This window comes from Aulonocara stuartgranti (genome assembly GCF_965226115.1).
Source record: "Aulonocara stuartgranti genome assembly, chromosome: 7".
Classification (NCBI taxonomy): Eukaryota; Metazoa; Chordata; class Actinopteri; order Cichliformes; family Cichlidae; genus Aulonocara; species Aulonocara stuartgranti.
Window position 1 is genome coordinate 56,508,918 of NC_138945.1, and position 11,004 is coordinate 56,519,921.

At 37.5% G+C, this 11,004-nt stretch overlaps 2 protein-coding genes across 2 annotated transcripts; one reads left to right on the forward strand and one right to left on the reverse strand.

Annotated features, from left to right (window-relative positions):
• The first annotated feature begins 1,313 nt into the window (after positions 1–1,313).
• commd4 (COMM domain containing 4) lies at positions 1,314–6,273 on the forward strand. The gene is made up of 8 exons (XM_082540856.1): positions 1,314–1,436; positions 1,693–1,764; positions 1,870–1,935; positions 2,033–2,072; positions 4,168–4,287; positions 5,455–5,535; positions 5,638–5,814; positions 5,908–6,273. The coding sequence occupies exons 1-8, from the start codon at positions 1,434–1,436 to the stop codon at positions 5,946–5,948; spliced, it is 600 nt and encodes a 199-aa protein (XP_082396982.1). The 5' UTR covers positions 1,314–1,433; the 3' UTR covers positions 5,949–6,273.
• Positions 6,274–8,254: 1,981 nt separating this feature from the next.
• LOC309709480 (uncharacterized protein) lies at positions 8,255–10,036 on the reverse strand (the record flags this gene model as incomplete). The annotated part of the gene is made up of 4 exons (XM_082538094.1): positions 8,255–8,410; positions 9,394–9,435; positions 9,821–9,900; positions 10,000–10,036. The coding sequence occupies 4 exons, from the start codon at positions 10,034–10,036 to the stop codon at positions 8,255–8,257; spliced, it is 315 nt and encodes a 104-aa protein (XP_082394220.1).
• Positions 10,037–11,004: the final 968 nt, after the last annotated feature.

Sequence of the window (11,004 nt, forward strand, 5' to 3'; positions counted from 1 at the left end):
CATGCCTCATTCCCTCCTTAGAGCAGAAGCTGTGGAGTTGGTGACCACAGTCAACTACCTGTGTACACATATGTCCAACAATTACTCACAAATACAGACAATATTATTAAGCTCACCAATGCTGGTGAGGCTGAAGCAGGATGTCATCGGTGCAGCTCTACTTTCTTTGTCGGATTGTGTGGTTGAAAGCATCCTAAACTCCTCTATGGTTAGAAACTGCGTAAGCCAATAAGAAAGTGCTGCAAAGAGTGGTTTAATCTGCCCCCCCCCCCCCCCCCCCCCAAAAGAAGGCTGCGTAGCCTCACACCTCTACAACAAGGCTGAGGTGCAGCTTTTTCCATGAGGCTGTGAGGTTAATGAACTTGGAACTAAAAAGAAAGACAGAGAAATTGTCCAGGGAGAAGAACTCTGCTGATGAAGATGTTCAGACAGGTAGAGATGAACATGAAGGTGTGCGTCATAACTTTATGAGGGTGGCATAGAAATCAAATAGGGTGGCAAAATCAAAGCCTTTTTAAACACATGTGCAGGTGTTACATATGGTTAAATTGATTCAAATGCAGTAAGTATAAACATGTTTCATATAAATATAGTCTGTAAGTTAATTATTTTCTGTAGCCCACATAATTAAACTTTTCAGTTACACTATACATTTTGATTTTCTGTAATGTACAACCTCCATAATAAATACAAACAGCATATCTGTCTGTCTGTCTGTTTACGTACCTATACGTACATATACGTATATGTATGTGTACCTATATGTATGTATACGTGTGTAGATATATGTATAGAGATAGATAGATATCATGATTCCGAATTTACTGGCCTGTCATTAAAATTTTCAAACCTTGAAGTCCACTCAACACAAGCTGAAATACAGAATCAACGGGGCTGCAGCTTGTTGCTATGTCAGCTTAATCGCATGCTGGTCATGTGATTTGGAGGTGTGGCACACAGAGTGATAATGACACTCACCTTCATTCCATCTTCAAACTGTTAATGCTATTTTATCTTAATAAATGGCACCATCATATGCAAAATTAGGGTGCCACGTGCCACCCCATTCCACCCATCTAAATACGCCCCTGGTAATATCTGAATATGTGATCAGTTATAGCTGACTAATTTATGTTAACTGTGCACGCTTACGTGCTCTACCATGCGCATGCACGTGCATAAGCGTCACCTGCGTGTACTTTATGATATAGTACTAAACCTCTGATTAAATGAAAAAATAAATACGGACCTTACATCTAACCCACACTAAACTGTCTAACTCAGAAAGAGAGAGAATGGGAGAGTGAGAACAACCTGCAAAAAAAGGAGGAACAAGGGTGCTGCAGCCAGACCGTCACGTGACCTAAGACGTCGTCCAATTAGATGCAAAGAAAAAAAACTCGTCTTCCGGTTGTCTTCCTTCTTCAACAACCATGGTAAGCTCGTTCGCTCTTTATCTCATTATTTAATGCTGTCTAATTCATTGATAATTCTGTGAAATTGTCCGATTATATAGTCGCTTTACGTATTAACGCAATGACGGATAATTTACCTCAAAGGCGTCGAGGTTTAGTGCTGCTGCTAGTTAGCAAGCAGGCTAAGCCAGTAGCCCATTTTTTGAGCCTTCTGTGACTGTAAATACTGTAGTTTTTGCACAGTGTATGAACTTATGAGTGACCCTCTTTGTCCTAGCGGTTCCGTTTCTGTGGAGACTTAGACTGCCCAGATTGGGTACTTGCCGAAATCAGCACGTTAGCAAAAATTGTGAGTAAAAGAAACCATAAGAGATAAAGTTGTTACTGGCACCAGTTTATTGATTTTATTATTTTTTTTATAACGAATATATTTTCTATTCCATTAATGTAACAGTCAAGTGTCAAGATGAAGCTACTTTGTGCTCAAGTGCTGAAGGATTTGCTTGGAGAGGGCATTGATGTAAGTTGTTGGACATTTCTACAGGCTCGTCATATGTAGACTGTAGTTTTGAAACACACACACATCTGTGGTGTCTTCTCTCTTGCTTCATTTACAGTATGAAAAAGTCGGAAAGCTTACTGCAGATGCAAAGTTTGGTAAGTGTCTCTTGTGTTGTTTCTCTGAGAGAGATGCAACAATTACATTTCAAGGCGCTTAACATTTCTGTCTGCAGACATATGACTGGCTCTTTCTATTTAGATTTAAGATTCTAGAAGTTCCAACTTTATATTTTTATAATATTTGATCTTCGTGCATTTGATCAATCATAACATCTGCCTATCCTAACTGACCAGTAACCCTCCCTGTGGGAATACAAGTATTTGTTCACTTTATTCATTATTGTTGTTATTATTATTATTATTATTATTATTTATATTTATGTATTAACTGTAAAGATGTGTAATTACTATGTAAGATAATGTACTTAAAATGTGAAAATATGTACTTAAAGTATGAAAATATATAAAAAAGATATGTATATAAAATCTCCAAACTATGGATCACAACATTTTTAGGCAAATCTGGCATGATCGATCAGAAAATGTTACATGTATTTGATGATTTGAGATGGAAATTATTTATTTATTTATTTTTGTTAATGACGCAACATTTAACTGTTGTGGTAGTTAGGGGGGAATGATGGCTGGGGGTGGAGCTGGTTTGATTGCAGAGGCCAACCAAATGGCCTCTGCAGTTACTATGTAAGTTAATCTCTCATTTGAATCAGTTAGCTTGTTGAGTTCTATTATTTTGTTAAACACTATTTATAACTAGCGTTTCATTAAGTTGACTTTTTTATGAGCCCACTTATTTCTTAAAATAGTGTTAAAGCAACTCCAAAACGACACAGCAGACACAGTATTTGTGCAATAAACCATTGTTTGTGGAAAGCAATCTTGACCTATGGCTATTGTTTGAGCTTCCCTGGACAGGTCTAGCTACTCTGCTACTAACTCAGACTCCTCTCTCCGCACACCCTCCCAAGATGCTAACGCATAAAATACAGGAGAGACCTAATTAGGTGATCACTGCCAGCCTCCTGTGGCACTGCCCCCTGATATTGCTGCATCACCCCTACCCTGCAACTGTTGCAAACCACACCCTGCCCGTACAAGCTTATTTCCATGAATGTGTATTTTTGATATTATTTTGAATCTTTTTGGGGGAGATATTGTAACCCAGATTTTGTAAATTACACATGTGCCTCTAAGTCTTTGGCTGCTTGGTCCTTGATAAAAAGGTTTTGTGACTATGCCTGTTAAAAAGCAGTAATCCTACCTCATTTAAATTTGAACATTGTCAGGTTCAGCTTCAGGTTAATTTCTCTGGAAGTAGTGCTGTGCAGCTTCTAACACTGTCTAAAAAAGCAGCAAAGTCCACCATATTAAAATATTGAATATCTTCTTAAACCTTAATTTCATATTAGAGAAGAGTACAAAGCTACAAAAAACAAACAAATCTGGTTGCTGGCCTGAAGCTGGTCTTGTTGGTGTGGAAATAAAGTTCTGAGCTTTCATAGTGTTGTTAGTAGTTGCTAAAAGGCATGATAGCACAACCCTGAGTTCACATCATTTGTGGTGAGTTTTCTTCTTCTGGGCCCTGAGAACATTACAGTAGAATAGTGTCTTAACAGTTTAAACATTTGGGGGTTGAATTCAGTGGCCAGGCCTCATTCTCATTCATTCTGTCGTTTGTGCTCCTGACTTGACGTGTGACCTTTGAGCTTGGAGCCTGCATGTTTTTTCTGTTGATACCGCTGATTAGACACATGGTAGTAGCCAGAGACCCAGATCGCATGACAAGTGATGATCTTGATGATAACAAATGGGTCAGTTTGACACAAGTCTGTTTTCTCACTGTGCCACTTTGTAGTTTATCATGAATGAGTGGCTGGACAGGTGAGTTATTAGAACAGGACTTCATGAAAGTCATTAAAACATAGCAAGAGCACTCAAAGGGGTTCATAAGTGCACAAGAATTGGCTTTAAAGCATTAAAATTCTTTTTTTATGGAAGAACAGAAATTGGTGATTACACATTGTAAATGCACTAAGTTGTGCGGCATTCCTGGTCTATCTAATTTGCCTTACACATAAGTCTTTAACACTGTTCAACTTAAACTTTGTTTTTTTGGTTTTTTTTTACAATTTCTGTCAGATAAGCTGTTTTGTGTCAATAAACCATTTTGCAGAGAGCGGAGACATCAAAGCTAGTGTGGCAGTGCTCAGCTTTATTTTCTCCAGTGCAGCGAAGCATGATGTTGACAGTGAATCTCTATCCAGTGAGCTACAACAGCTTGGCCTGCCTAAAGGTAAGCCTGTGTGTTTGTGTCCAAAGGTTGGTGTAAAAATAAATGCAGTCTACAACTTGATATGCACCGATCTGTTCTCATGCCTGAATCTTTGCCAAGAGCAAGGACAGCCAAACTTTCTAACAAAAACACAAGTGACTAGTTTAATCTAATATCCTGGGGAAATGTCTCACATGGGGATAATGTGGAACAAGAGCAGCTAAATGTAGAGTTTATGTTACAGGATTTTAATATTTTATTTCTAGAGTATGAGCACAGAAGTATAATAGAGGAAGGATTTTAGAAACTCCTGTATTGCATTAGTTCAAAATCATTTATTGTGTTTTTTAACAAATGTCCTCAGGATGATGTCAGAGGATATTATAGTTATTAAATGGGTGTGTAAGGGATCATTTTTGCCAAGTGAAACTGGTATACTGAAAAATGAGAAGCTGTAATGTATTTCTGTAATTATTATTTTTTTAACGTGTGCATGTGTATGAATGCATGCTGATTGTTATCATTGTTTTTCATATTGTGAATTGATTTTTGACTTAGTGAACCAAAGACAGTTTTCCACTAACATGGACAGTAAAGTTAGTCTGTTCTATTGTTTCCTATTCATGGCCTGTTGTGTTGGTTCTTTCCTTTTTAACTACATTCTATGAATGTGGATTGACAATAAAAGAAAAAAGCAGTACATCATGAACAACAAAGGCGATGCTGATTTACAGACTGGGTGGTGCATTGCTGTATCAACAACTCTATAAAAGTGGTGTTAACACATTTGCCTTACACATGGACAATCCCCCTTTTGAGGTTGAGTGGAGACACAAGCTAGCACGCTTCCAGTGGTCCCTCCCTGCATAAATCACAGCTTTGTGTCAGGAAGGCCATCTGTGCCACATCAGTCCACCCTTTGGAAAATAAGAAGCCCAAAGTTTCACCATGATTTTTGTGTGTTTCATTATAAATAAAAATGACAGATGGCTTTCTGCCTGAGATTTTGAGATTGTATGTTATGTTTCAGAAATAGTAAAAGGTTTATTTTATTTGATAAATATGAAATACTTCTAAGGACTTTGTAACTGTTAGATTTTCTTTTTAGTCGTCTGGTAATGCATAATTCTTCAGCTAATCGTCAGCTGAAACACTCAAATTATTTTTTTCTACTCAATATTTCTTTAGAGCACACTACAGGGCTGTGCAAGTCCTACGAAGACAAGCATGTTGCACTGCGGGAGAAATTAAGAGAGACAAGCCTGAGATGTAAGTATTTCTGCCCTTCCTATTCAAGAAAGAAGAGAAAATTAATGATGGCTGCTGCTGGGAAGTTGATGACTGAGCACTGGCATTCTGCTTTGTGATCAGTGGGTCGACTGGACTCTGTTTCTTGGCGAGTGGACTACACTTTGAGCTCCAGTGAACTGAGGGAGGTGAATCAACCAACAATTCAACTTAAACTGCAGAGGCAAGGAGCAGAATCAGGTGCCCCAGAGACAACTGTGGTGTCTGTTTCTGCTGACAAGTTCAGAGTGCTGCTTGCTGGTAAGTTCAGTATCTTTTAAAATACTTCCCTTTTTGTTGTCTTTTAATTTGCCAGACCTGTGATGTTATTTTTTTGTCTCTGTACTTTTTCAGAGCTCAAACAAGCCCAGGTTCTAATGAACTCACTACAATGAACAACAGACGTGACTTTCTGAAAATCGACGATAATGATGATTAACTGCCTAAAGTGCCATACTTACAAGTTGTACAGTGTTATGTATTCTTCCTAAAAAAATGTAATTCCTTGTGTCTCTCAACTGATATTTAGTTGTATTTTTCTACCATTTTAGTAAAAATTAGTAGAAATGTGTCCAGATTGTGTGATATTTGTTACTGAAGTAAAAAAATAATGATCATTGTTTAAAAAAGATGTTGCTTGTATCACTCAACACATTTAATTATGTTAATTATTTGTGTTTTACCTCTGTATGCTTATAAATAAAAACAATGTAAAACGTATCCGTCAAAAAGTGATGGCCAAAAAAAACTGGATTGATTATAATGTAGGTACAATAACACAAGATACTTGTGACACATATGATTTATTTAATACATAACGCCTCCGTAAATCATGTTGATTACAGCCAATTTAACAATGTGATCAAAGATATTAGACATTTTAAAAAAGTTGGAAATCACTTCCTGGTTTCCGCAGCGCCTACAATTCCCATCATGCATCGGTTTATTTGCTAGGAAACCCAAGTCTAGTATTTTATTTTAGCCGTTTTAAGTGAATAATAACAGCTAAGAATGAAAACCAAACAAACACACGTACACATTAGACCAAAAATAAATGAGAAATTGTGGGTTTTGTCACAGTTGTGACTACTCTGAACTGTTTGTTGTTTTTTTAATTAATATGAGGTGTATAAAAAACACTTTTTTTCAGTGCAAAACAGATAAACATGTGTTATGCTCCCTGAAACAGGTTAGGGTAAAGTACAGTAAGCGTCCAGGTGGACAAAAAATGGAGGATGAACATGGCTACTGTTAAAATTTCCCAATTCTTTTAATCTTTGGGCTGAAGGAAGGACAATACTCGGTGTATAAATGCTCAATCAACAATCATTTATTTCCATACAATTCAATACTTATGAGCATAAGCCATCATGATGGGGAGACATGCATGAAGAGGGTCACAGCAAATCTCGAAATGGTGACGGGTTTCACAGCCTCTTATACGCTTCTGTCGACCCCCACTAGTCATAAAAGCCTAAACATTCACATTCTGTCTCTCACACGGCGCCTAAGTTATGACCTCGGCTCCCTGTCTTTCTGCTCTCTGAAAAAGGTGGGGGTATGGGATGTGGTCTGTTTCTTCCATTATCAGCAGCACAAGGCCCTCCACACAGAGTCTCCTGCATACAATCCTTCTTTTTATGATTCAGCAGTAAAGCATGTCAAGAAAACCGTGTAAGACATTCACAGCCGATCAAGGATACAGAGTGATGCACCCTTATCTAATGAACTACAAAATGATTATGTTCTTTTAACTCAAAAGTATAATGAGGACTAAACTACATACACAGCACACCATCTAAACTAAAGGATAATATATGTCCTACAGCTGTTATCATAATTCAACTACTTTGGTTACATATATAAGGTAACATATGATAACAGAATAATCTCAACACTACCATAATGTAAAGGACACTCCTTCACCAGCAGGAACATTTGCAACACAAGTACTCATTTGTATGACCGGGAGAGAAATTACCACAGCAAACATTGCAAAGTAAATGAAGGCAAGTAACTCAATTGAATCATTAATGTTTTAGGAGTTTTAGTTGAACAGATGGATGTATAATGGTGGTCATAATCAGTCTCAAACTGAAGTGAATAATGACATTGCTGGGGAACTTTCCATCCTACATTCATGTGAACGTTACTTTGACACATACTGTACATCTAAAGATTGCTGCACACCAGCACATGCCCCCATGACAGCTGCACTCTCTCAGCAGGACAGCATTCCTCAAGAAGCAACAGAAAGTAATCAGAAACAGCACGAGGAACACAACAAAGAGCACAAGGCGCTGACGTGGGCTCCAGGTGCACCAAATCTGATGGAGCTTTTGCAAGATGCTCCGAAGAAAGCCCGATCTCCAGAGAACCAACAGCAGCCAGAGGAGCAGCTGCCCGCATCCAGGACACCACAGGAAACAACCAGAGGATTCATCGCTGTGGCGTAAAGTGTCAGAGCTGTTTTGATACAAACAGATATGTGCAAAATATTAGGCAATGCTTTTAATTGTTCACTTGAGCATAGGGAAGTGTAACCTTCACTTCCCAATGCTCAAGTGAAGTAGCACGAGTAATTTAGTATAACTGGAAATAAGTAAAAAAGAAAATATTTCAGTAACACACATGCACAAAGTGAACACGTATCACTGAACTGCTAAGTCAAAACTTTTTTTAAAGGGGAAGGAAAAAGAACTCACTTGAACGTGGTTGTGTTGACAAAGATCATCTTTACATGGAAAGAGGTTTTGAGTTCAGCCATGAATTCTTCGAGGTGTGTCTTCACTGCACGGCATGCGGCTATTATGACTTGGATTTCATTACAGATCAACTTCAGCTTCAATATCAGATGCTGTAAGAGTCAAAAAACACTTATATTTATTGGATTTAATATACTAAGTCATAGAATATTCACTGTCCATGTATAATGACACTAAAGGACTGTTCTATTCTAATTTACCTCTGCACCTCAGTTACAGTTTGATTTCCTCACAAAGGATAAGAATTGATAAGACTTTAGTAAATCCAATCCCATCATCGAGATCGCCCACCAATAAAATTCCTTATCGATTCTCATTCACTCCGTTTTCAGAGTCACTACCATTGCTAGGCAGGAATAATTAACATTCATGTCAATAAATGCATGCTGTGTCGATCTTACGTGCTGCACAATCGTGTTTAATAGTTAGTATTTACTGTTATATTCCCATAGATCATCGTGATGTTGTTTATTCTATTACTCTCTTTTTCTTCTTCTTATTTTCTTTTTTCTTTCTCAACAGGTGATCCAGGTGATTGATATATGTATTTTTTGTCTGCTTATTTTGTTGTTTTTTGCCCTTTATCCCCGTCCCTCTTCTTCGCTGTTTTTCTTTCCCTCTTTCTTTCTCCCCTTTCTTTTCCTCAGTCAAGTCTGTCCCATATTTAGCAAGTGAAAATAAAAAATAAAATAAACAATAAAAGCTGAATCAAATAGACCATTATGGCAAGGCTGGGGTGGTCCATTTGGTAAAGTAAATCCGTTGGGCATCTTTGCTCACCTTTAGACAATAGAGCAAAAAAACGGACAAAGGGGAAAGAATTAGTAATCAGTGAACAGGATCACAAGCAGTAGGGGGAAAAAAATTACTTCAGGTCTCCACATCCTGTTTTTCACATACCGGTAAGAAAAAACCAGTGCATGCTAAAAAAAGGACAGTAGTACCTTGCATGCTGTGGACCAAATGTTTGTGCATTTTTATATGTTAGTGTTATTTCTTAAATGTGTAAAATCTGTAACATAAGGTATTGTTTGGAGTTTAGTCTGTTACTGTTACCATTTTTACCATTTCTTACCTTATTTGGAGTCCAGTTGAAAAGGAAAGTCTTCTCAGGAAGCTGAACGACAAAAATAAATGTTAAAGGAGCTAAAAATCAGTGGTCAAGGTGATATTGACTCCACATGCATCCTTTAACATAGCTTCCACACAGTGTCCGTTAAAATAATTTTTAAAAAAAAGAGATTATAAATATGCAGGCAAGACTAGACACCTAAATCTGCATCTGTACTTTTACTGAAGTGTGATTTTAAATGCAGCACACTAACTTTTCACAATATATTTTTTTACAGTTTGTCTTTTAAGGTTGCAAAGAGCTGCACTTTCTTGATTAACATTAAACACTTATAGATGAACACTACACAATTCAAGTGTAACTTATCATATTATTATTATTATTATTATTATTATTATTATTATTACTACTTCAAGATTATCTCCCATACCTCCAGAGAAATTTCCAAATTCACCTTCTCGACATCATTGGTGTTGATGACTTCTGTATTTCTACAGAATCCAGTCCAGGCTATGGGGGGTGGGAAAAAACATGCAGTCAAATTTGCATTTATATTTTAGATGCTTCTCTTGAAAAATGTCCCTAATAATGAAAACAATATATTAATACCGATTCCCAAGATGCACAAGAGGACAGACAACTTCATCGTGGAGAGATGAATTTATAATGCAGAAGACACACACTTACTCAAGTGCCTGTGGTCTTCTGCACTTCCTGTTCCTGCCATGAATCGCAGGAGTTGGACCCAAAGTGCAGGACTCACAGACTCAGGGAGGTGAACTCAAAACTCAGCTTCAACAGTGCTTCAACACTCCTTTAATTGTCCCACAAGGGGAAATTTGGCTGCAACAGCAGCAAAAAACCACATATACAAACAGAACAGGACACGGAACCAAAACACACACAGTTTTCACAGAAATAATTTTTTTATATCATTATATCATGGACAATAGTAACAAAAACAAAGTACTGTACAGAGTCTATCTAAAGGAGAGAGATGGAAGAACTTGTTCTTGATCAGTGGGGTGAAGATGAAAGAGATGGTGGTAAATTTTAGGACGGGCTCACATGCCTGATTCCCTCCTTAGAGCAGAAGCTGTGGAGTTGGTGACCACAGTCAACTACCTGTGTACACATATGTCCAACAATTACTCACAAATACAGACAATATTATTAAGCTCACCAATGCTGGTGAGGCTGAAGCAGGAAGCAGGACGTCATCGGTGCAGCTCTACTTTCTTTGTCGGATTGTGTGGTTGAAAGCATCCTAAACTCACTGTGCCACTTTGTAGTAAAAGAAAGACAGAGAAATTGTCCAGGGAGAAGAACTCTGCTGATGAAGATGTTCAGACAGGTAGAGATGAACATGAAGGTGTGCGTCATAACTTTATGAGGGTGGCATAGAAATCAAATAGGGTGGCAATGCATAATTAGTTAGTATTAGTATTTAGTATTTATTTATTTATTGTCATTGTCAAGAACAATGAAATTGCGTTTGGGGCTTCCATACAACCCAAAAAAAAAAAAAAAAAAAAAAAAAAAAGAAGAAAATAATAAATACCCCTTAAAACCCAAGTGTACATATTTAACCCAGTGTGACTCCAATGCAATAAG